Raw genomic sequence first — 26,303 nt, 5'->3', positions numbered from 1 at the left:
GTCAGTTGCCATTGACTGACATGAACACAATCGTCTTCTCCTATATGAGCCATTTCTTATCACATTTTTCAACCTTTACTGCACAGCGTGATAACATAAATAATCTTATCTTCCGCGTAATTTACCTCAGGAGGCGGCCATCTCCGGCTCCTGAGGTAAATGCGCGCCCCCGCGGCCGAGCACACTGCGCATGCGCGGCTGCTCCCTCACGCCGTCTGCGCGCTCCCGCTTCTTCTGTCAGTGATCATCGCTTCGGCCGGGGAACGCGATGCAGCCTCTCCCCGGATCAGCCTGAGACATGGGGGGATTCCGCGGAGCGGGGGTCACCGTGTGCAGCTGCCTGCTGCTGCTGGTTATGTGCACTGGGAGCCCAGGTAAGAGGCACAAGGTGGGGACCTGGAGAAGGCAGGTGTCATGGAGGGGGGAGCACAGGTGTGGTGGTGGGTATATGTGCTGATGTGTAATATGGAGGGGGGGGGGGGGTTATATTATATTGTGGTGTATGTATGATGCGTGTACTTCTGTATGTGTGTGCATGTATGGGCATGTATATGTATGAGGCTGTCCATATGTATATCTGCATACATCTATATGTATACGCCTCTACCTGCAGATATATATGACCCCCCCCCCCCCCTCGGCTCCTGACATATGTTATGAGTCTGACAGACGGACGCTTTCTATGTAGCGTTCTGCGTCCTTGAATAATGTCATAATAATGGGGAGGGGTGATCCGGGGATTATAATCCGGCATGATGTCATAAATCCGGAGATTATAATCGGTCATGATGTCATAAATCCAGGGATTATAATCGGTCATGATGTCATAAATCCGGAGATTATAATCGGTCATGATGTCATAAATCCAGAGCTTATAAATGGTCATGATGTCATAAATCCGGAGATTATAATCGGTCATGATGTCATAAATCCGGAGATTATAATCCATCATAATAATGGGGAGGGGTGATCCGGAGATGTCATAAATTTGGAGATTATAATCCGTCATGGAAGGTCATCCCTGCGTGTTTCCCTTCATCTGTATGGAGCCGGTTGGGGGTTACCCCTTGCGTTTCTGGTGCCCCCATTATACGAGGGAGGTGATTGGAGTTGTAGTTCGCCTGGGATCTAAATTGAGGAATCGCGGTGAGATGACATCTGATCCGCCGGGAAATGCTTCCTCCTCTCCAGTTCCTGATGTTGAGGGGAATGATTTTGCTAGTGGGCTTCCTGTTGTCGGGAAGCTACAACTCCCATCATGCACTGACAGTCTAGCTGGTCTTACTGGTTGTCACCCAGCTGTCCGTGAAATAGATCTGCCTCGTCTGTGTATAACTGATTACATAAGGACTGTGTTATTATAACCGTATTATGCGCGGGGGAGCGGTATATCATGTTACACTGTAGTTTGCAACCTGTGGGCTTCCAGCAAAGCAACAACTCCCATCATGCCGCCATATTGGTTGTCACCCGGCTCTCCTCGCCTTGTCTGTTTATAATCGACTACATAACTGTATTATTATAAGAGTATAATGCATGGGCGAGCATTACACCATTATCCAATGCAGTAGTTTGCAACCTGTGGGCATCCAACCGCCAGGAAATGACTGTGCATGCTGGGAGTTGTAGTTACCATTGGACGCTTACAAGTTGTCAAACGGCTGTATTCCATGATGGTATAATACTCCCCTGTGCATTATATTGTTATAATGATGCAGTTGTCATGTAGTCAGTTATAAATAGACAAGGCGGGGAACGCTGGGCGACAACCCTCATGGAGGCTAGACTGTCCCATACATGATGGGAGTTACAGTTTCCCAGCAGCAGGAGGACGCCTGCGATGTAATGCTCGCCCGTGCATTATATTCTTATAATAATACAAGTCTTATGTAATTGGGTACAGGAAAGCTGGGTGACAACCCCCATGGCCGCCCTTACAGATCCCTGTGGGGTTGTCACCCAGCTTTCCAAGACTCCTCCCCAAGGTAAACAGTGATGTATATGAAATCTGAACGAGTCCTGGAATACAGTGAAATCGGTAAAATAATAATAAAAAAAAAACAACAATTTTTTGCTTCCTGACCGCCTTCCGATCCAGCAGTGCCGCACTGCCACCGCGCCAGGCTGCTACGATGACGTCACATATACCACTGCAGCCAGTCACTGGCCTCAGCGGTCTCGAGGCTCATTCACACGACATAGCAGCACACAGCATTATAAGTCAGTATAATGCCCTGCGCTCCTGCAAGACGAGCAGCGTCCAGAGGATCACACGGCATCCGTGTCTGATGCACAGATCATATTGGGCCGCGGCGTGGTCACCTCCCAAACGGGTTCGGAGAGACAAAATTTGGGGTAAACTTGTGCGCTTCTCAGCAGTCACGCCCCCTGCTGTCAGGTCCATGATTGACTATCTGAATCTCCATTGCAGACTGGGGTCCCCGTCCTCTTTTAGGGTCCCCCTTGACGTCTTTCCGTCCGCCATGTCTGTCCGGGGAGGCAACAATTGCTTCAGAAATGAGCCTTGTATTTGGAGTGAGTCATAGGGGAAGGAGCAGAACCTGTTCTTGGCGTGTTCTTATAACCCGCGTGCCCGTCTGTGTGTTTAGCCAGTGCAGATATGTGGTTCTGGGTTTCCCTTCCGTCCCGGCTCATTTTCTGGGCAGGAAAGCATTGTTATTTCCTGCTGCCGCCCCCTCCGGACCCCCGCTGCTTTTGTTCTGCGGATTATAATAGCGGGCATACCCTTGTGCGCTTTGGTTAACCCCTTTTTGTATGTCCTAAAAGAGCACATAGAGCTAACGGACCCTGCACGGATCCCTTAAAGGGGTCCTCTCACTTAATCATGTAGACACAGTTACTTCGAGGCACTGACTAATGTATTGGATTCATTTTTCCATTGCATTATACACCGCTGCTTATCCAGGGGTTACGACCACCGCTACAGCGCAGATATGAGGTGGACGGGCTGCTTTTTCCCCCATAGTGTGCAACCACGACCACTGCTGCCGGATTGCAGGGTGGCCGTAACCATAGAAACCAGCAGTGTAGAATGTGATGGGGAAATGAATCAATCCAGCAAAGGAGGCAATATGGAGAATCGCAATACATTAGTAAGTGCCTTGTATTAACGGTCTCTGCTGAAGTGAGAGGACCCCTTTAAATTGAATGGGTGCATTCAGTCCGCAAAGTGCGTGTTCGTGTTTTGGTCCATAGACGTAGGGGATTCCGTGGAGAACATGAACGGGAAGCACCGACCACTGACATGTGCCGTAATCTCCACAGACAGCGCATCAGTCCATTGAATCCAGTGGGTAGGTTACGCGTTTCGGTTCGAGACGCGCACCATCTTGGTCCTTTCAATGAAAAGCACAGGGAGTACACCGATGGCATCCGTGTCTGCCAGTGTCATCCGTGTTTGGAATGTTTTTAACTCACCGTCGTCAGTGGGATGTTTCATGTTTGTAAAAAAAAAAAAAATGGATGAAAATAGACATTTTTTCACAGACATGAGGATAAAGCCTCTTTCATGTGTCGTGACTCTGCACGGATGGCAGACGCCACGGAAGCACGCCCTGTTTTGTCCGTGATTACGGCTCCCTCGCGCACATTATAGTCTATGGGTCTGTGATTTTCACAGACCGTTTTGGTAGAAGATACTCTGGAGACCGAATTTTCAGCCTAGCAGCGTCCGTGGAATATGGATGAAAAATGGCCACAGATGAAGCCGCGACCGTCGTCTTCACAGACATGGGCTACCGATTGCGCAAATTGGCGAGTGGCGCCTAGCAGCAGCAATTTCTTCTATCCGCTTGGGTTACTCTGTGCAACCTAATGATGCAGTTAGTGTGGACTTCGATCCGAATTTCAGGTAATTTGATTCGCCCTGAATTTCCTCGTGCGTCGTGGTAATGAATCGAATTTCTCTGAGTAGGAGTAAAAAATAAAAATCATACTTAACGCACGAAATCCCGCGCGCAGTGACGTCTGACGTCACCATGGGCCACGTGAGATTTTGCGCTGGGTCCTCAATCAAGATGGCGGCGGCCAGCCCTTTGCGATCAATGGATGAGGGTAAGTATGATGAACGCGGCATCTGCAGGGAGACTGCACAATCGTATATATTTAATCGTTTATGCGTATATTTTACCGCTCTGACCGCGTTGTTCTATTCTCCCACGGTTCGGCCCGCAGCTGAACCATTAGTCACAGGCCGTCAGCTTTGAGGGATTTCTCTTTATAAACCAGCGCCGGGTTCTCACAGTCTCCGCGCTCCTTTCTGTTTAACATCAGCCCATTGTCTCAGCATAAATTGGCGTTTTCCCCCGCTTTTCACCCAGCTTTTCCAGCCGTCTCAACTTTTACATTTTTGAAAAATAGAAAATTAAGAAACTTTGCAACTAGGCTTACAAACTCTTACTTATCTACAGTCCTGTGGGTTTCCATGGTTACAGACTACAAACAATCCCTGTGTAGTCTGACCCTGCGTTCATGTTAGGCTTCGTGCACACAACCGTGTCCGATCTGGATTGCACACAGAACCATTCATTTCTGTGGGTCCGCAGGGAAAAAAAAACGACCGCACGCGGGTCCGCGTCGTATGTCCATTCCGCAAATAGATCGTGTCTTATTCTTGTCCATATTGAGAACAATAACAGCAATTTCTAGCGACGGGATCGAGAAAAATGTGGATTGCACACGGAAGCTACCGGTATTTTGGCGGTTTAACAATACGGACGCGGTCATGTGGATGAGGACTTGTGCTTTGTTCATAATGTAGGTGATACGCGGGGTCAGATCTGACATCGGCTTTTAATGGGTTCTCCCATGGTTTCTCGCACTTTTCACAGTATGAATATGGTCGGGTACTGCGCTATTATTGACGTTATATGTGACGGAAATGCAGGTGTGAACGCTGCCGCACTTCTGTCAGGGAATATCGCAGACCTGGTGTTGTACTGATCCCAATGGCAGCTGCAGGACCCCATTGACCTATAATGAGGTCTGTTCTGGAAAAGCTCGGCCGTGTTTGCAGTCATCCACGTTGGCCGGATCCAGCCCTAGGATTTCTCTCTTTGCTTTCTGATAAGCGAGCCCTGGAAGTATTCAGCCGCTCGTGCCCGCACCAGCTACTATCTACCCCTTGTGACATGGGGGTCATTTACTATAACCGTCTAGAAAAGTCTCAAATTTTGTTCCGAGTGCTGATTTACTACGAAATTTGCGACTTTTTGCCACTTTTCCAAAAATCTACTCCAGCAGAAGAAGCAAGTCATTTATTAAAGGGGTTTTCCAAGATAGATTATCAGTATCTGATCGGTGGGGGTCTGACACCCAGGACCCCCACCTATCAGCTGTTTGAGAAGGCACCGGCGTTCGCAGTAGCTCGTCGGCCTACTCGCAGCCTTCCCTAGGCGGGTTCATCGGTCACAGGGCCCAGGGCGCCGCTCAGCCCCATAGATGTAAATGCAGCTGAGCTGTGATGGCACGGCGCTGCGCTGGGGGAGCTGAGAGAAGGCTGTGGCGCTACTGTGAGCGTCGGTGACTTCTCGGACAACTGAGGTCCCGGCGGTTGGACCCATCCAGAGAATAGGTCATCAGTATGAAAGTCTCGAAAAACCCCTTTAAAAGGCACGAGTCTCTTCATAAATTGGCCAGATCGTCCTCCGGCGGGGTTTTTACGAAGACTGGCATGTGAAACACCCAGTTTTAGTAAATGACCCCCACCTACAGCTTATTCTTCACTCAGATTCCGGCCAATATCCAGAATTCTGGATGGTTTCGCCCTATTGGTCTCGTAAACACACCGCGCTTTGTAACCATGCGAGATACTTTTTTACGGGTGACCAGTAATTCTGCGCCAGGTCCATTGATGGCGGATTAACGGAAATTTTCCTGTATACCCTGTGTGCCGGATGCCGCCTCCAGCTCTTTCATCCTCCTCCGCCTGTACGGGCATTTATTTTGGATGCCGCCTCCAGCATTCTCTGGTGGGTCCATGCCGAATGGACGGACCCTTAGGCTTGGGGGCTGTAGTAACCGCACGGCACTGGCCTCTCCCAGCCGGGCCCCCTCCTTGTCATACCTCCCAACCAGTCCAACCTGTCCGTCCCCTGTGTCCGATCACTGAGCTCTGTATGTTGTTTACACACAATCTCCAAGGACACTTTTTTTATTTTTTTTAAAAAGGCTTTGTCGGGTGACATTCTTTACGTTCCTGCACGGTCGCTTTCCGCTTTCGAGCAGAATAGAAATGTCGTGTCGTCATGGGAGTCTGCTTTCTGCACCGCTCTTAATGGGGTTGTCCAAGATTAGAAAAACATGGCTGCTTTCTTCCAAAAGGAGGTGGCGGTGCGCTGGAGAGTGCGCATACTGTGCTTCTAGAGAACCAGCAAGACTTAGACCCAGCAGCGGCCCCGGGTCCCCCCCCCCCCCCGAAGTATCGCTAGCACTGTGCCTTTTAATGGGCCTGCCATTTGCCCCAAGAGAACACAATTCAGAGTGCACTGGGAGTACCGCCTGTCAGTGGTAAGGGCAGTATAGATGTACATATCGTACCCTGGATTTGGTAGAAAGACCTCCTTCAGCTTGAGGTTCTTTTAGATGGAGGACCACCTGTCATTGGAGGAGATAATGCAGTGTAAGGGAGCTGGGAGTACCGCCCTTCAATAGAGGGAAATGTATAGTGCACTATATAGGAGATGGAATGCTTACAGCCGGTGTGACATAGTAGAAGACCCCCCCCCCCCCTTCATTGTCACAGTGCCGACCCCCAGGACTCTCTAGAGCAGAGCAGGGACTCCTTACACAGCAGAAGACCCCCCCCCCCCCCCTTCATTGTCACAGTGCCGACCCCCAGGACTCTAGAGCAGAGCAGGGACTCCTTACACAGCAGAAGACCCCCCCCCCCCCCTTCATTGTCACAGTGCCGACCCCCAGGACTCTATAGAGGGGAGCAGGCACTCCTTACACAGCAGAAGACCCCCTCCCCCCCCCCCCCTTCATTGTCACAGTGCCGGCCCCCAGGACTCTATAGAGCAGAGCAGGGACTCCTTACACAGCAGAAGACCCCCTTCCCCCTTCCTTCATTGTCATAGTGCCGACCCCCAGGACTCTATAGGGCAGAGCAGGGACTCCTTACACAGCAGAAGACCCCCCCCCCCCCCTTCATTGTCACAGTGCCGACCCCCAGGACTCTATAGAGCAGAGCAGGGACTCCTTACACAGCAGAAGACCCCCCCCCCCCCCCCTTCATTGTCACAGTGCCGACCCCCAGGACTCTATAGAGCAGAGCAGGGACTCCTTACACAGCAGAAGACCCCCTTCATTGTCACAGTGCTGACCCCCAGGACTCTATAGAGGGGAGCAGGGACTCCTTACACAGCAGAAGACCCCCCCCCCCTTCATTGTCACAGTGCCGACCCCCAGGACTCTATAGAGCAGAGCAGGGACTCCTTACACAGCAGAAGACCCCCCTCCCCCTTCATTGTCACAGTGCCGACCCCCAGGACTCTATAGAGCAGAGCAGGGACTCCTTACACAGCAGAAGACCCCCCCCCCCCCCCCCCTTCATTGTCACAGTGCTGACCCCCAGGACTCTATAGAGCAGAGCAGGGACTCCTTACACAGCAGAAGACCCCCCTCCCCCTTCATTGTCACAGTGCTGACCCCCAGGACTCTATAGAGCAGAGCAGGGACTCCTTACACAGCAGAAGACCCCCCCCCCCCCTTCATTGTCACAGTGCCGACCCCCAGGACTCTATAGAGCAGAGCAGGGACTCCTTACACAGCAGAAGACCCCCTCCCCCCCCCCCCCCCCCTTCATTGTCACAGTGCTGACCCCCAGGACTCTATAGAGCAGAGCAGGGACTCCTTACACAGCAGAAGACCCCCTCCCCCTTCATTGTCACAGTGCTGACCCCCAGGACTCTATAGGGCAGAGCAGGGACTCCTTACACAGCAGAAGACCCCCCCCCCCCTTCATTGTCACAGTGCCGACCCCCAGGACTCTAGAGCAGAGCAGGGACTCCTTACACAGCAGAAGACCCCCCCCCCCCCCTTCATTGTCACAGTGCCGACCCCCCAGGACTCTATAGAGCAGAGCAGGGACTCCTTACACAGCAGAAGACCCCCCCCCCCCCCTTCATTGTCACAGTGCCGACCCCCAGGACTCTATAGAGCAGAGCAGGGACTCCTTACACAGCAGAAGACCCCCTCCCCTCCCCCTTCATTGTCACAGTGCCGACCCCCCAGGACTCTATAGGGCAGAGCAGGGACTCCTTACACAGCAGAAGACCCCCCCCCCCTTCATTGTCATAGTGCCGACCCCCAGGACTCTATAGAGCAGAGCAGGGACTCCTTACACAGCAGAAGACCCCCCCCCCCCTTCATTGTCACAGTGCCGACCCCCAGGACTCTATAGGGCAGAGCAGGGACTCCTTACACAGCAGAAGACCCCCCCCCCCTTCATTGTCACAGTGCCGACCCCCAGGACTCTATAGAGGGGAGCAGGGACTCCTTACACAGCAGAATACCCCCCCCCCCCCTTCATTGTCACAGTGCCGACCCCCCAGGACTCTATAGAGCAGAGCAGGGACTCCTTACACAGCAGAAGACCCCCTCCCCCCCTTCATTGTCACAGTGCCGACCCCCAGGACTATAGAGGGGAGCAGGGACTCCTTACACAGCAGAAGACCCCCCCCCCCCCCCCCCCTTCCTTCATTGTCACAGTGCCGACCCCCAGGACTCTATAGAGCAGAGCAGGGACTCCTTACACAGCAGAAGACCCCCCCCCCCCCCCCCCTTCATTGTCACAGTGCCGACCCCCAGGACTCTATAGAGCAGAGCAGGGACTCCTTACACAGCAAAAGACCCCCCCCCCCCCCCCTTCATTGTCACAGTGCCGACCCCCAGGACTCTATAGGGCAGAGCAGGGACTCCTTACACAGCAGAAGACCCCCCCCCCCCCCTTCATTGTCACAGTGCTGACCCCCAGGACTCTATAGAGCAGAGCAGGGACTCCTTACACAGCAGAAGACCCCCCCCCCCCCCCTTCATTGTCACAGTGCCGACCCCCAGGACTCTATAGGGCAGAGCAGGGACTCCTTACACAGCAGAAGACCCCCCCCCCCCCCTTCATTGTCACAGTGCCGACCCCCAGGACTCTAGAGCAGAGCAGGGACTCCTTACACAGCAGAAGACCCCCCCCCCCCTTCCTTCATTGTCACAGTGCCGACCCCCAGGACTCTATAGAGCAGAGCAGGGACTCCTTACACAGCAGAAGACCCCCCCCCCCCCCCCTTCCTTCATTGTCACAGTGCCGACCCCCAGGACTCTATAGGGCAGAGCAGGGACTCCTTACACAGCAGAAGACCCCCCCCCCCCTTCATTGTCACAGTGCCGACCCCCAGGACTCTATAGAGGGGAGCAGGGACTCCTTACACAGCAGAATACCCCCCCCCCCCCTTCATTGTCACAGTGCCGACCCCCCAGGACTCTATAGAGCAGAGCAGGGACTCCTTACACAGCAGAAGACCCCCTCCCCCCCTTCATTGTCACAGTGCCGACCCCCAGGACTATAGAGGGGAGCAGGGACTCCTTACACAGCAGAAGACCCCCCCCCCCCCCCCCCTTCCTTCATTGTCACAGTGCCGACCCCCAGGACTCTATAGAGCAGAGCAGGGACTCCTTACACAGCAGAAGACCCCCCCCCCCCCCTTCATTGTCACAGTGCCGACCCCCAGGACTCTATAGAGCAGAGCAGGGACTCCTTACACAGCAGAAGACCCCCCCCCCCCCCCCCTTCATTGTCACAGTGCCGACCCCCAGGACTCTATAGGGCAGAGCAGGGACTCCTTACACAGCAGAAGACCCCCCCCCCCCCCCTTCATTGTCACAGTGCTGACCCCCAGGACTCTATAGAGCAGAGCAGGGACTCCTTACACAGCAGAAGACCCCCCCCCCCCCCCTTCATTGTCACAGTGCCGACCCCCAGGACTCTATAGGGCAGAGCAGGGACTCCTTACACAGCAGAAGACCCCCCCCCCCCCCCTTCATTGTCACAGTGCCGACCCCCAGGACTCTAGAGCAGAGCAGGGACTCCTTACACAGCAGAAGACCCCCCCCCCCCCTTCCTTCATTGTCACAGTGCCGACCCCCAGGACTCTATAGAGCAGAGCAGGGACTCCTTACACAGCAGAAGACCCCCCCCCCCCCCCCCTTCATTGTCACAGTGCCGACCCCCAGGACTCTAGAGCAGAGCAGGGACTCCTTACACAGCAGAAGACCCCCCCCCCCCCCCTTCCTTCATTGTCACAGTGCCGACCCCCAGGACTCTATAGAGCAGAGCAGGGACTCCTTACACAGCAGAAGACCCCCCCCCCCCCCCCCTTCATTGTCACAGTGCTGACCCCCAGGACTCTATAGGGCAGAGCAGGGACTCCTTACACAGCAGAAGACCCCCCCCCCCCCTTCATTGTCACAGTGCCGACCCCAGGACTCTATAGGGCAGAGCAGGGACTCCTTACACAGCAGAAGACCCCCCCCCCCCTTCATTGTCACAGTGCTGACCCCCAGGACTCTATAGGGCAGAGCAGGGACTCCTTACACAGCAGAAGACCCCCTCCCCTCCCCCTTCATTGTCACAGTGCCGACCCCCAGGACTCTATAGGGCAGAGCAGGGACTCCTTACACAGCAGAAGACCCCCTTCCCCCTTCCTTCATTGTCACAGTGCCGACCCCCAGGACTCTATAGAGCAGAGCAGGGACTCCTTACACAGCAGAAGACCCCCCTCCCCCCCCTTCATTGTCACAGTGCCGACCCCCAGGACTCTATAGAGCAGAGCAGGGACTCCTTACACAGCAGAAGACCCCCTCCCCCTTCATTGTCACAGTGCCGACCCCCAGGACTCTATAGGGCAGAGCAGGGACTCCTTACACAGCAGAAGTCCCCCCCCCCCCCCCCCTTCATTGTCACAGTGCCGACCCCCCAGGACTCTATAGGGCAGAGCAGGGACTCCTTACACAGCAGAAGACCCCCTCCCCCCTTTATTGTCAGAACCCCAGACCCCGCACTTGCTAAGCCCTGGTCTATTGCTCACTGTTATCAGCCATTTAGTCTTGGAAGAGGCTCCTCCGTGAATAGTCCTGATAATGACTTTATGTCACCAGATCCTTATTGTCCCACATATTTATTACTGCGTCGGGGAGGCCGTTATCTGTCTATTATCTACATTATAGACTGCTGGAGCCCGCTGCCTGTCAGGCTGACTTTTTATGGTTATATATATCGTTCTTCCGCTCCGATACGCTGCGACGAGCAGGACACGATCAGCCTTTGGATGTAAACAAGAATCTTCCTGTTCACTGACAGCAAGCAGGGATCTTGTAAATGGGGAGGATTTGAAATGCAAAACTGTAGGAAACCTGGGAGACTCGGCTTGTCACCCAGCTTTCCCAGACCCAGATACAATTAGGAGAGAAAGTGGCGGGGCGGGGGGTTCCATTACACTATCCCATTCATGTCTGCCAGCCTCCTGCGGCACGCTTCCCTATGGAGACAGGCACGTGGAACCTGATGGCGGATATAGCGGGGGCGCAGTGGTTTATGTAAGGGGTTAACATACAATGTGTAATATATATATATATATTTCAATTAGCATTAGACTAGTATATAACTTATCAAGTGGCTCATAAATCAGCGCTCCACCCAGTGTCCATAACTGGTACTGCAGTAGTACATGCCATTGGAAAATGGGAGATGTGGTTCAGCTAACCAGAGACTGAGGGCTCATGCACACAAACGTATGTATTTAGCAGTCCGGAAAAAAAAAAAGAAAACGGACGTCCATTGTAACGATGCCTGTCCGCAGAACAGGACATTCTATTTTTTGCTGACATATGGAGTGCACACGGAGTCATTTCCGTTTGAAATAAATGGTTCTGCATATGGACCACAAAAAAAACGGAACGGACAAAAAATACGTTTGTGTGCATGACTCCTAAGGCTATTGATTGCAAGCTCTTTGGGTATAATTTTTACGTTCATGTAGCACTTTATACACGCGTGATCACCACGAAGCGATAGAAGGCGGCGGCCTGGTCTGGTGAGTCAGGTCCTCCATCAGACGGGCTGCGGGGGGCGTGAGGGCCTGCACAGTATTAGGCAGGTGGGTATGTGGCTGCAGAGGCCGCCCGCCACCTGTCGCTCCATTGTCTCCTGTAATCAAAGGAACGTGCGCTGCCGGCTGCAGCCTATTCTTCCGGAACAATGTCTGATGCGCTAATGACGGCGCGCAGCCGCTAATTGTAGGGTTCAGCGCGGAAGGTTTATTATCTGATTACGAGCTCATCTTCCATGAGCAAGCAGAGGATCAGGAGGATTCTGCAGAGGAGGAGGCGGCATTACCGAGGGAGAATTGGGGAATAATTAGTGTAATGTCACCACTGAGAGGGGGAGGCAACTCTCAGCATGCTTCCGAGAACAGCCTGGGACAGTGTGCATGCTGAGAGTTGTAGTTTCACAGCCGGCATGTCGGTGGTTGCTGACCCCTGCTTCCGTCTGGTGCCAGAAACCACAAAGCAGATAAAATGTACTGCGCGTATCCGAGCATAATAATCCGTTTATAGATGTGCACCGACGAGGATGGAGGAGGAGCTACAGCCGCTGGGGTGACGATGAGGACTGTAGTACTGAGCGCTTCTCTGAGACTGTACCACTCGATAGGCTTAGATATAGCAGACAGTATCACACAGGACAGGATTAGATACACAGCTCAGCAGACAGTATCACACAGGACAGGATTAGATACACAGCTCAGCAGACAGTATCACACATTATAGGATTAGATACACAGCTCAGCAGACAGTATCACACAGGATAGGACTAGATACACAGCTCAGCTGACTGTATCACACATGATAGGATTGGATACACAGCTCAGCAGACAGTATCACACAGGACAGGATTAGATACACAGCTCAGCAGACAGTATCACATAGGATAGGATTAGATACACAGCTCAGTAGACAGTATCACACATGATAGGATTAGATACACAGCTCAATAGGCAGTATCACACATTATAGGATTAGATACCAAGCTCATCAGACAGTATCACACAGGACAGGATTAGATACACAGCTCAGCAGACAGTATCACACAGGATAGGATTAGATACACAGATCGGCAGACAGTGTCACACACTATTGGCTTAGATACACAGATCGGCAGACAGTGTCACACACTATTGGCTTAGATACACAGCTCAGCAGACAGTATCACACAGGATAGGATTAGATACACAGCTCAGCAGACAGTATCACACGGGATAGGATTAGATACACAGCTCAGCAGACAGTATCACACAGGATAGGATTAGATACACAGCTCAACAGACAGTATCACACAGGATAGGATTAGATACACAGCTCAGCCGACAGTATCACACGGGATAGGATTAGATACACAGCTCAGCAGACAGTATCACACAGGACAGGATTAGATACACAGCTCAGCAGACAGTGTCACACAGGATAGGATTAGATACGCAGCTCAGCAGTCAGTATCACACAGGATAGGATTAGGTACACAGCTCAGCAGACAGTATCACACAGGATAGGATTAGATACACAGCTCAGCAGACAGTATCACACAGGATAGGATTAGATACACAGCTCAGCAGACAGTATCACACAGGATAGGATTAGATACACAGCTCAGCAGTCAGTATCACACAGGAGAGGATTAGATACACAGCTCAGCAGACAGTATCACACAGGATAGGATTAGATACACAGCTCGGCAGACAGTGTCACACACTATTGGCTTAGATACATCTTCTCATTAGTTCCCAGATTCTGGTGCAGTGTGTCTGTTGAGGTTATTAAAGATCCCATATGATGTTGTCAGTTGTCGGGTCGCTGGGGTCGTCCTCCCCTTGTGACCTTTCTCACTAGCGGACCTTACACTTACACCTGTGTTTTGTGCCTGGAGGTTCAGGAAGCCTCCACCAGTGATGTCACCAACGTCTCTGAGATCCTGATCCATGTGACAAACCTGAAGTGATGACATAAGATTACTAAATGCCCCGCGGACCTGAGGTCAGCGCAGCCGTCTGAGTGCCCGGCCGGCTCTGCTACATTTAGCTTCCGTTTTATTGAGGAGATGGTTTGTTGGACATTCGCAGATTCTGACATGAAAGGGGTGTCGTTGCTTTGAGCTCTTCTGCGTCGTCGTCCAGTTTTGGAATGTGCATGTATCTGCCCACTGTTAGCTCAGGTATATAGCCAACCTTAGGCCTCATGGACACGACCGCGTCCGTATTTCAGGCCGAAATACAGATTTCTCCCATGTGCACTAGAAATGACTGTTCTCATCCTCACTGTGGACAGGAGTAGGACATCTAATATATAAAGCTGAGTGTGTGTGTGTCCGCTAAAGAAATCCGCACGGTCGCATTTACAATCATGAAATTTGGCACACAGGTACATCAGGTGTCCGGGAAGGTTTTAGACCGGGTCCCAGCTCTCTAGGACGTACCGTTCCTGAGATATTCCCCAAAAATGCATTAGCCAATAGAAGCTTAGTCACATGACCCTTATCAGCCAATAGAAACTCTCAGGTTCAGGGCTCCAGATGGCGACCTAGAATTGCTAAATGTAGTCTTGTCGCCATTTGCACCTAGACCCGCCGCTGCTCTGCCGCTTTCACAAACTGACATGACACGCGCTGCTCTCAGCGAGTGCCATGTTCTCAACAACACAGGGGAGAAGGAGGAAGTCCCTCCCTGCTGTACTGCTGCTGCCGCTGCCACCAGTGGGCTGATAGCAGGGAGGAGTGGAGGAGGGGCTGTGGCCACTGCACCACCAATGGGCTGATAGCAGGGAGGAGGAGAGGAGGGGCTGTGGCCACTGCACCACCAATGGGCTGATAGCAGGGAGGAGGAGAGGAGGGGCTGTGGCCACTGCACCACCAATGGGCTGATAGCAGGGAGGAGGAGAGGAGGGGCTGTGGCCACTACACCACCAATGGGCTGATAGCAGGGAGGAGGAGAGGAGGGGCTGTGGCCACTACACCACCAATGGGCTGATAGCAGGGAGGAGGAGAGGAGGGGCTGTGGCCACTGCGCCACCAATGAATATCGTTTATGCTTAATACAAACGCAGGCTGCGGGTGCCGGACATATCCCATACCCGACACCCAGCCTCTATGACTGCGCGCTGCACTGCGCGCCCCCAACCCCCCCCCCCCCCCCCAAGTGTTATCATTGGTCGTGCAGTGCGCCCCCATCCCCCAAGTATTATCATTGGTGGCAGTGGCAGTTCCGATCGGAGCCCCAGCAGTGTAAGCCTGGGGCTCTAATCAGTTACCATGGCAGCCAGGACGCTACTGAAGCCCTGGTTGCCATAGTCGGCTCCCTGCTGCTGTGTGCACAAAGCACAGGGCAGCAGAGATCTATCAGGGTGAATAGGACAAGGGATGAAAGATCCCAGGTTCTAGCCCCTTAGGGCTCTTTCACACCTGCGTTCTTTTCTTCCGGCATAGAGTTCCGTCGTCGGGGCTCTATGCCGGAAGAATCCTGATCAGTTTTATCCTAATGCATTCTGAATGGAGAGAAATCCGTTCAGGGTGCATCAGGATGTCTTCAATTCCGGAACGGAACGTTTTTTGGCCGGAGAAAATACCGCAGCATACTGCGCTTTTTGCTCCGGCCAAAAATCCGGAACACTTGCCGCAAGGCCGGATCCGGAATTAATGCCCATTGAAAGGCATTGATCCGGATCCGGCCTTAAGCTAAACGTCGTTTCGGCGCATTGCCGGAGCCGACATTTAGCTTTTTCAGAGTGGTTACCATGGCTGCCGGGACGCTAAAGTCCTGGCAGCCATGGTAAAGTGTAGTGGGGAGCGGAGGAGCAGTTTACTTACCGTCTGTGCGGCTCCCGGGGCGCTTCAGAGTGACGTCAGGGCGCCCCAAGCGCATGGATCATGTGATCGCATGGATCACGTCATCCATGCGCATGGGGCGCTCTGACGTCATTCTGGAGCGCCCCGGGAGCCGCACGGACGGTAAGTATACGACACACACAAACATTAGATGAAATATACCCAAGCAGATCCTTCAGCTAGTGATCTTTAATTTGCAGAATGGGCGCGCGGGTGCGGACAGTACGGGGATGACGTCAGTCTGCTGGGTTTTTTCTTTTTCTTTTTTGGGACCCGCGAACGGTCTGTGCGCAATCTGCAAAAATAATGTGGCTGTGACACGGATGCACAATACGGTCTTGTGCATGAGGCTTTAGTCTGGGTTTCCTCTGTAAGGAGCACTGGGATGGCGGCCTCTTCTATTTACATGGGACTGCTTGGTTTTGAGAGGTACGCCGCCTCGTGTTTGGCCTGCGCGCTGCTGCTGTAGGGCAGGCGGATTGTGTCGTCTCTTATCCTCTCTGGTCTGACTAAATCCTTTAAGACTGTACTCTCACCCCGTCCATCTGCTCTGCCGTCCTCTTCTCTGTGGCGCAGGTTACTATTAACCAATTAGATGCATAATCCTTCATTGTCGTTACCGGCATCCTGTAGCATTAAAGGGGTTCTCCAGGATTAGAAGAATATGGCTGCTTTATCCCATAACGAGCACCACACCTATGGCTTGTGTCTGCTATTGAAGTGACTGGGGCTGAGCTGTAATGACACACACAACTTATGGACAGGGAAGAGAGCCGGTCCCGGAGAACCCCTTTAACAGCTGCGTCCCACATGCAGCATGGACACAAGGTGTGGCCCTTGAGAGCCCCAGGGCTGCAGGGGGTTGTCTGTTCCAGGCAGCGTTTTTGCTAAAATATGTGTTTCCTCTGAGCTATGGGTGAAACGCGCCGCTGGTCCGGAGCCTGGAACGGGAAACCATTGTCAGCCTGTAGCACAAAAAAATCCCTTTTACAACCCTAGAATTTTTTGGTGGCATTTTTAATTTTGTGTCATTTTTTTGTGTGTTATTCTTGCCATTCTTTTAAAGGGGTTCTTCGGGCTGAGCTGCTCAATATTGACCCCTCTGTCTCGCCACCAATTCCGACTCGCGTGATCATCAGGACTGGATGTGGGCTCTGCCACGATGGACGGCCAAGTACTGAGCAGACTATCCCCCCTCCCTATCTTCTCACACCAAAGTCCTATACTTAAGCCTGTGGGGGAGAATAGGTGCCATATCCAGAGCATGGTCCATGAAAATAGCACAAAATGCGACGTATGTAGTCCGTTTTTTATTGCACTATAGACTTCAAACTAACAAAAAGGGCGTGAAAAAAAACGTGAAACGTCAAAGCGCTGTGTGCGAGATGAGGGCTGCGGTGTGCGTCCCCTGCAGTGAGTTCCAGTCGGTCCCGTACCCAAGTGATGCGTATCCCGCAGCCGTCGCATAGCGTCCGTATTTCATGGGAATTACTGCGTCTCAAGGCACGTGCATGCCACCATTTTCTCTGCACGTCTTTAGAAATGTCCAATCCTTGCAAAAGGGACAAGAACAGGATAAGATTTTTATTCTTTTTTTATTTGCGGTGCGCTGTTTTTTATTTCCTGCTCCATTGAAATGACTGATTCTGCATCCGATCCGCCAAAAAATATGGTCGAGTGCATGAGGGCTTTGTCGCAGCGCGAACCCTCCAGCCTTACCGAGACATTAAACCTCCAGAGAAGGCTCACACCTCGTGCTCTTCCTGCCTCAGCCAAATGTTACCGACATCCATGAATGACCCTGTAGGGGCGGAAGGCATTTGTGAGGTGGAGCGGTCCTGTCCGTGCACGCAGGGCGCCGTGTAGTCCCAGGCGCCTTGGCGTTTGTTGCTGCGGTTTTCCCCATTCATTTGCATGCTTAGCAGTGAGCATTGAGTGCACCGTCTCTCTCACCCAGATGGGATGGCAGCCTCCAGCTTATGGTTTATTTGTGCGCAGAAAGACGCTCGTCAGGCAATTAACACGCCACGTTTTTGCTAATTGCTCGGCGTCCGTTTGCAGTCCCAGGATCTGCTGCATTACTCGGTCAGGAGGGGGGGGGTATTCCCTGGATATTGCAGTCGATGACTTCAGTCCAGGCTTATCGGAGCCTAATAGTCCCCAGACAGTGACAGAGGATCTGCAGCCGGTCAGCGCTGCCAGCGATCCTGCTGGGGGCTATGATGAATCCTGCGCTTCCCTGCATCCGTAGTTCTGTTCCGTGGCCCCCGCAAAAAATATACAGCATGCCCTTTTCTTCTTGTCCGGCATTTCTATAAAGGGCCTCGCCTTCCGTTCTGCAAATTGCAGGACGCACATGGGCGGCATCCATGTTTTGCGGATCTGGAATTTGCTGATCGCGTAACACTGCGCGGTCGTGTACGTTTTTTGCCCTCCGTGTATAACCTGTATTCCACGGACGCTGCTAGGCTGAACATTTAGTTTCCAGAGCATCTCCTACCAACGATGTGAAACCGCGGACCAAACATGGGTGGCATCACGGACCCGTATGTGTAATCGTGGACAAAAGTAGGGCGTGCGGTGTGGCCCTAGTCCGTGGAAAACCACTGATGTGTGACTACGCCCCTTAAAGTCAGTGGATGGTGGACACCATGGACAGCACCCGTCCACGATTCGCTGCCCTGTGACACACGCCTGGGCTGACCGTGGTTGTGAACGGTTTTGCTCTTCCAGCCGTTGGGATAGATTGCACTTGGCTGACGCTCCCACGTTGCTGGCGACTCCCTCTTCGTGAGATGTGATTTATAAGCGGCCGGGTACTTACCGTCTCCTCAAGTGCTGTCCTCTGTGTCTGCGATGTTTTAACGTTTTACTCAAGAGGATCCAGAGTTTCTCAAGAGCGTTCGCTTTAGTAAACCGCCAGGATAAGTGGAGCACTCTGCCATGCGCCTGGCCACCATCCCAAGGCCGGGGACGGGCTCAGCAGCTCCTGCATCTTATTTCTATTGCTCCCTGGGCGTGTCCTGGACGTTGCAGACTTGAGTTGCTGCACCGACCAAAAAGTGCGGCGTGGATCACATAACTCCAGGAAAACCAGTCACAAACAGGATGATAAATCTAAAATCTGCTGGAGTCAGGACATAAATCGCAGGGGGACCCACTGATGAAGGCCTTCAGCCGAAACGCATGTGGGGGTGACGAAGGACCCCTCCTTGGTAACACTTCATATGCATTGCTCTTTATTTTGCACTTGGCACTTTTAGGCCTCTTTCACACAAGCGAGTTTTCCCGCGCGGGTGCAATGCGTGATGCGAACGCATTGCGCCTGCACTAAATCCGGACCCTTTTATTTCAATGGGTCTGTCTACATGAGTATTGTTTTTCTGTTTTTCACGCATCACTTGTGCGTTGCGTGAAAATCGCAGCATGTTCTATATTCTGCGTTTTTTAACGCAACGCTGGCCCCATAGAAGTGAATCGGGCCGCGTGAAAAACGCATTGCATCCGGAAGCGGGTGCGGATGCGATGCGTTTTTCACGAATGGTTGCTAAGAGATGTTGTTTGTAAACCTTCAGTTTTTTTCTCACGCGCGTGAAAAATGCGTCAATGTGCGTTGCACCTGCGCGATAAAAACTGAACGCAATCGCAAACAAAACTGACTGAACTTGCTTGCGAAATGGTGCGAGTTTTCCTGACCGCACCCGGACCTCGTGTGAAAGGGGCCTTACTATTCATTCTTATTAGCATACATTTGCAAACATTTTTATGCCAGTTTTTGGCGTAAAAAGAGTTGCAAGTCCGCTTTTTACAACTTTGAGTTGTCGAGGGGCGGCCCGGGGCAAATTTACCATCATTTAAGGCGTAAAGAGGAGTAAAACTACTTCAGCCCCACGGACTGTTGAGAGCGCGCCTAATTAATGACTAGGTGCGCGTCAATCCTCCGGCAGCGCAGAGGGAGGAAACAGCGGCCAGTGTAAAAATGCCCATGTGCGTGGTTTTTTTCGGTTACCTCTGCTGCTTTTACTGGGCACCAGCAGCCTATTTGCCCTTTATTTCCCATCTTGTATACACCGGGCATCACAGTATTAGTATTTTACATCGATCGCCGTCCCGCTATCTTTCTTGGGAACACTCGGCTATTGTTCTTTTGTTTGGGGGTGAGGGGTCCTCGTCCTTTTGGTTCCTCTGCTTCATGTCCTCCATCCAGTAATTTTTCTGTTTTTAGGGGATTTTCCTGGTGTTATGTGATTCACCTTGCAGTATGTTATTGGTAGGGCATACATTGAATTGGGTGCGGCGGTGTTTGCCCGTATAGACGACCGGCCATTGTTATTTTTGGGGCAGTGTAGTAACCAGGCCTCTCACATGGATGTGTGCTGTCCATGTTCTCCATCCCTTGATGTGGACCAAGCACGCCCATTGAAATCTGTGGTTCTGTGGAAACCAGTGTTCAGTCAGTGGTTTTCACGGACCATTGGTAGGAGAGCCTCTGGAAAGTCATTTTCAGCATGCACACAGCCGCGGTTTTCGGTTCCCATCCGATCTGCTTTTTTTTTTTTTTTTTGCGGATCGGATGCAGACCCGTTCATCTCGACGGGGCCACAAAAAGTGCAGGTCCATAAGTCCGTTCTGCGTCCCCGCAAACAAATAGAACTTGTCCGTTTGTCTGACAAGAATAGGACTTTCCTCTGGACGGCATGCTCACAGCCGGGATCCAGGATTTGCGGACTGTAAAACACGGCCGTGTGTATGAGGGCGATGAGTCTGTGTAGAATACTGACGACACATGGACATCTTCGCATATGAACCACTGACCGTCTTGTCCCAGAGGTCATCATGGAGGCCTGGCGCCGATGCCCTGGACGGCTGGGGATGTACCCGCTCACCATCTGATGCAGCGCATACCCCTTTCTGCTCTCACCCAGACGTTCTCGTTCCTGTCATTTCCCTGTCGCTGTGCCGGCCTCGCCCTCTCTATATACGAGGACTACACCCTGCATGTCGTGGGCTCACACCCATATCTATTGTATTGTGTCAGACCAGGCCTGGAGGGGTGACCCGCGCTGGAGACTTCCACTGCAGAGCCAGGTCCGTGGCACGTGGTCTATAAATACTGGATGCGTCACGTGCAGTAAACTGTATTTCATATGACGGCACAGAAATCCAGCAAGCAGCAGACGTAGGCCCGCGCCAGTTTAGCAGGCGCTCACCTGATGGTCCAGTCCACAGTGCCTTCCTACGTAGATGAAATGCTGACGCCAAAGCGCCGGCTCCGGGGCCTGAATGTCATCGGTGCCCACAATGCAAGGGCGCGGATTGAGTGAGGCAGATAAGTACATGCACGCTGATCATCGGTATTTTACTGTGTTTATTTCCTCGTAGCGGTGTGACATCATACGAGCGGGATCCCTTGCAGCGCCCCCTATGGGTGATACATGTGCAGCAGGAAGAGGATCTAGCAGCCGTGTGACAGGATCCAGTGGATAAACAAACATCACAAGAACATGCGCAGCTGACTCTAAGGAAAGCTTCGCACGCAGCAGATGTTTTTGCAGAAATCTCTGCGACTGAAAAATCGGTTCCGTTCATCTGAAAGGGGTTTGCCGCAATCCACGCGCCAAATCATCCCCTCTGGTGAATGGAGCAGATGTTCAGTCGCAGAAAATGTAAAGGCTGCACACAGGGCGGATTACACGCGGTATTTCAGTGTGGATTCCTGAGCGGAGAAACCGCAGCGTAAGGCTCCATGCACACGAACGTGGTTTGTTCCCGTGTCCGTTCCGTTTTTGTTTGTTTTTTTGCGGAAAGGATGCGGACCCATTCATTTCAATGGGTCCGCAAAAAATGTGCTGTCCGCATCAGTATGTCCGTTCTGTAGCCCTGCAAAAAAAACTAGAACTTGTCCTATTCTTGTCCGTTTTTAGGCATTTTTACACTGGATCCGCAAAAAAATAAAATGGATGGTATGCGGATGTCATCTGTTTTTCCTTTTTGCGGATCTGCAATTTGCGCACCGCAAAACACTTACGGTCGTGTGAATGTACCCTTACACATGCAGGTTTTGGTGTGGAAATTCTGCCAGACAGCCCGCACACCTGTGCAGGTCGCCTAAATGTACTGGCACGTGGTACCGAATTTTTTTGTTTGTGCAGGAGATCCACAAAGGTGCGCGGCTCGTGCCCGTATTGTGGCCTGCAAGCAGCGGGTCTGCAATCTATCTAATCGCCTGAATGGGTCCACAAGATACGGAGCAGTGCGGAGGCACTACAAAGCGCTTCCTTGGGTTTTCTGTCCGTGCCTCTGCACCACAAAAAAAGAGAACGTGTCCAATATTTTTTTGCAGTGCGGACTGAATCTTGCGGATCGCTGACCCATTCAAGTGAATAGGCTCGCATCCGCAAACGGCGAGCGCACGGCTGGTGCCCATGCATTGCAGACCACTGTGTGCACATTTGTGTACATGACCCTATAACCACGCAAAAAATACATATAAATCCGCACTATTTATTGCGGGTTTTTTTGGTGTGGTTCTTATGCAGCTTTAGTTGCGCATTTTCTGTTTATGTTAACAACCCCATTAAAGTCTGTGAGGGAAGCGTAAGCGGATTTCAGAATCCACGCGGCACAGAAGAACAAACTAACGCGTACGCGGGATTTGTCATCTCAAGCACTTTGTTGGTACTGTATGGCGCTGTGGTTTTTCCGTATGATAATCTAACCAGAGGAAACGCCCGTAATCCACATCGTGTGCAGGTAGCCTAAGGGTCTGTTCACACAGCTAAGATCTGCTACCAGAACGCCACCGTCAGCTCCCCATTGTCTTCCGTGGGAGAAACGCTACCATGTGCGCACCTTGGCGTCTTTCTCCTTCGCTGATTTCACATCCACTTCAGTCCTGGCATGTTACTTGTCTGATGTGGATAAATGGGAAAGTTGTAAAATATTTAGCGGTATATGCGCGTATTTGGAAGCATTTCCACCGCCCGAAACGCGCTGTATACACTTTATACAAGGCAGATATTAGCTGTGTGAACACAGACTTAGAGCTTAGTCACAGGTCGCGGTTTTTGACGTGATTTTCCCGAATAGCACAAGCTGTAAATAAGCTCTAATAGGTCTCAGTGATATGCTTATTATTGGAAGCGATGGTATTACTGGTACCATTAAGCACCACAATTACCGCGCTGTGTGGCGGCGGTTGTGGATGTGCTGTTTCAGGCGCCAGCAAAGTAAAATGAACTTCCTAAGAAGCTGAACATCCTGTTTAGGCCTCGTTCACATTTCCGTGTCCATTTGACGGCCTTAGAAAATCAGTCAATGTTTTGTCTGTATTTGGTCCGTGTGCCCATTTTTCGCCGTCCGCTGTATGTCATCTGTATTCCACGGATGCTGCTCTAGTGAAAATGTATTTCCAGATGCTGTCCGTGTTGTGTCAGTGATTTTTCACGGACCCATAGACCTCATTGGACGTGCTTGGTCCACATCATGGGCAAAGTGGTGCATGTGTCCATGAACAAACGCATTACAAGCCGCATCATGCAAAAATGCAGCGCAATGAAAAAAAAAACTGTACTGTAAGGCCTCTTTCACACGAGCGAGTTTTCCGCGCGGGTGCGATGCGTGACGTGAACGCTTTTTTTTTCTCATGCATCAGTTCTGCGTTACCTGAAAATCGCAGCATGTTCTATATTCTGCGTTTTTCACGCAGCCCCAGGGCCGTCTTTACCAAGGGGCAAAAGGGGCAGCTGCCCCGGGCCCAGTTGCTCCTGGGGGGCCCAAGGCAGCTGCCTCTTGAGCCCTGCTAGCTACTGCCCCGGGTGTCAAGCTGTCAGCTACACAGGGGTGCTGCCGTGCCTGCCTGCACTGAGTCTAGGCATCGTGATCGTACTGTGTTAAAGTTGTTGTGATCAAGGACCTTAATGACATCATCACCATGTGACCAGTAACCTAGCAATTACTGGTCACATGGCTATGAGGTCATCACAGGTCCTACCAGGAGTGTTCTGTGGAGCTTTTTTGTGTGAACATTACATCAGAAAAAGGTGACAGGGGCTGTTATGTTAATATACTGTAAACTACTGTATAGTGGTGGGCTGTATACTGTGTGGGGGCCTGTATACTGTGGGGGGCCTGTATATTGTGTGGGGGCTGTATACTGTGTGGGGGCCTGTATACTGTGGGGGGCCTGTATATTGTGTGGGGGCTGTATACTGTGGGGGGGGGTCTGTATACTGTATACTGTGGGTGCGGTATAGTGTGGAGTGCTATACTGCTGTACTGTATAGTGTGGGGGGCTGTATCGTGTATAGTTTGGGGTGCTGTATACAGTGAGGTGTTGTATACTGTGGGGTGCTGTATACTGTGGGCTGCTATACTGCTCTACTATATACTGTGGGGTACTGTATAGTGTGGGGCGCTATACTGCTCTACTATATACTGTGGGGTACTGTATAGTGTGGGGTATTAAACTGCATACTGTGTGGTGCTGTATACTATAGGGGGCTATACAGCATACTGTGGGGTGCTGGGGTGCACTGTAACACTAGGGTGAGCCGAGCCCCGTCTCCTTCCTGCAGAGCGGTGCCCACTTCCAGCCTGAGCCCAGCTGCCCAGAGCACTGATCCTGAGCCGCTGGAGTCTTCAGAACTGGAAGTATTTACAGTCATTCACTGCACTCTACCAGATGTGTGGATTTTTTTTGTGTGTGTTGTGGTGGAGGGCGTGATTGCCTTCTAGGGTGTGGGAAGGCGGGATCCAGGGGGCCCAAGTAAATTTTTGCCCAGGGTCCAATCAATATTAAAGACGGCCCTGCGCAGCCCTGGCCCCATAGAAGTGAATGGGGCTTCAGTGAAAAAAAAAATGTGTTTTTCACCGATGGTTGCTATGAGATGTTGTTTGTAAACCTTCCGTTTTTTATCACGCCTGTGAAAAACACATCAAAACGCATTGCACCCACACGGGAAAAAATGAACGCAATCGGAGACAAAACTGACTGAACTTGCTTGCAAAATGGTCCGAGTTTTACTGAACGCATCCGGAGCCGATCCGTCACGCTCGTGTGAAAGAGGCCTAAAAAAGGTGTGTTCTGCATTTCGTCAGAAGGTGGTATTTATTTTTATATATATATATGTATATATATATATATATATATATAAAAGTATGGTAAAAAATGCTGCAAATAAAACTAAGGGAGCCATTTATTGATGGTTGGAGTCTTGCACGCTCGCCTCTGTCTGTGAATGTGTCCGCACCCGACGGAATGGATGCGGAGAGCACACTATGTGCTATCCGCATTTCTGGAGCGGGCCCCGATCTTCCGGTCCGCAGCTTCGGAAAACATAGAACATGTCCTATTCCCTATTCTTGTCCGCAATTGCGGACAACAATAGGCAGTTCTATGGGGGTGCCGGCCGGGTGTATTGTGGATCCGTAATGCACTACGGACGTGTGAATGGAGCCTTACTAAGAGAAGCAAAAGAGAAACCTACACCAGCAAGGGAACTGGTGTGGACTGGTCTGGATTCCCACTATATTCTGCCGCAGTTTCCTGGCGTATTTGCGCCTGCGGTGCCTCATCCCACGCTCTGCCCACATTTTGGGGCTCTAAACTACCCCAAAAAGTTGGAAAATTTTGCACAACCACGGCATGGGCCAAATTTTGGGAATTTTTGAAGCCCATTCTCTGGTGTAGAGGGGATGATAAATGTCCCCCATGTGCTGCTACCCGGACGTTTTTAAACGTTTTGGATCAGATCCTGGGAATGTGTCATGGAACCGCTATTTCTGCGATTTCCATGCCTTTACTAGATCCTGAAATTCCTGGTGGACTCCTACAGGTTAATGCAAGATTAGCCTTTTCTGCACAGCTGTGGAGATCACACAGGGACCTGCGGCCACGTCAGCAAATCTCCTGGACCGCCCTGCGCAAACACTGCCGATACCTGCGCGGCCTCCCTGCAGCGCCGGCGACTCTCAGAGCAGCTGACTGCTGTGAGGTGCTGGAGAATTGCATGGCTAGCAATTACTGCAATCACTCTGTTCCCCACAAGTACAGGACAGTTAATGGACCTGTTTCACTTATGCCAGGGATGGACATCCTACAGCAGGGCATGATGAGAGTTGTAGTTTTACAACAGCTGGAGGGCTGCAGGTTAAACAACCCTGACATATGCCATCCACAGTGTTCATACATCGACAGCGCAGCGGCGCGCAGGTGTAATTACAAGCCGCCCCATTCACTTCTATTGGACGGCTCCTTCCAATACACTGGAATGGGGCGGCTTCTTGTAATTACACTGCTCATGGCTGCAATGTCGATGGCGAGCAGATAGGTCATCGATATTAAAATCCCAGAAAACCC

The 26,303-nt window shown here is 51.8% G+C and overlaps 1 protein-coding gene across 1 annotated transcript in view; it reads left to right on the top strand.

Annotated features, from left to right (window-relative positions):
• Window positions 1–211: 211 nt before the first annotated feature.
• The window catches only part of NPDC1 (neural proliferation, differentiation and control 1), a 51,808-nt gene continuing 25,716 nt past the window's right edge, over window positions 212–26,303 (top strand). Inside the window, exon 1 of the mRNA XM_040405091.1 lies at window positions 212–374. Coding sequence (XP_040261025.1) covers window positions 299–374 — 76 coding nt within the window. The 5' untranslated portion in view covers window positions 212–298. The remainder of the gene's footprint in view (window positions 375–26,303) is intronic.

The sequence above is a fragment of the Bufo bufo genome, chromosome 8 (assembly GCF_905171765.1).
Source record: "Bufo bufo chromosome 8, aBufBuf1.1, whole genome shotgun sequence".
Classification (NCBI taxonomy): domain Eukaryota; kingdom Metazoa; phylum Chordata; class Amphibia; order Anura; family Bufonidae; genus Bufo; species Bufo bufo.
Note: the sequence above shows the minus strand (reverse complement) of the source record. Positions and strands in the feature narration are given on the sequence as shown.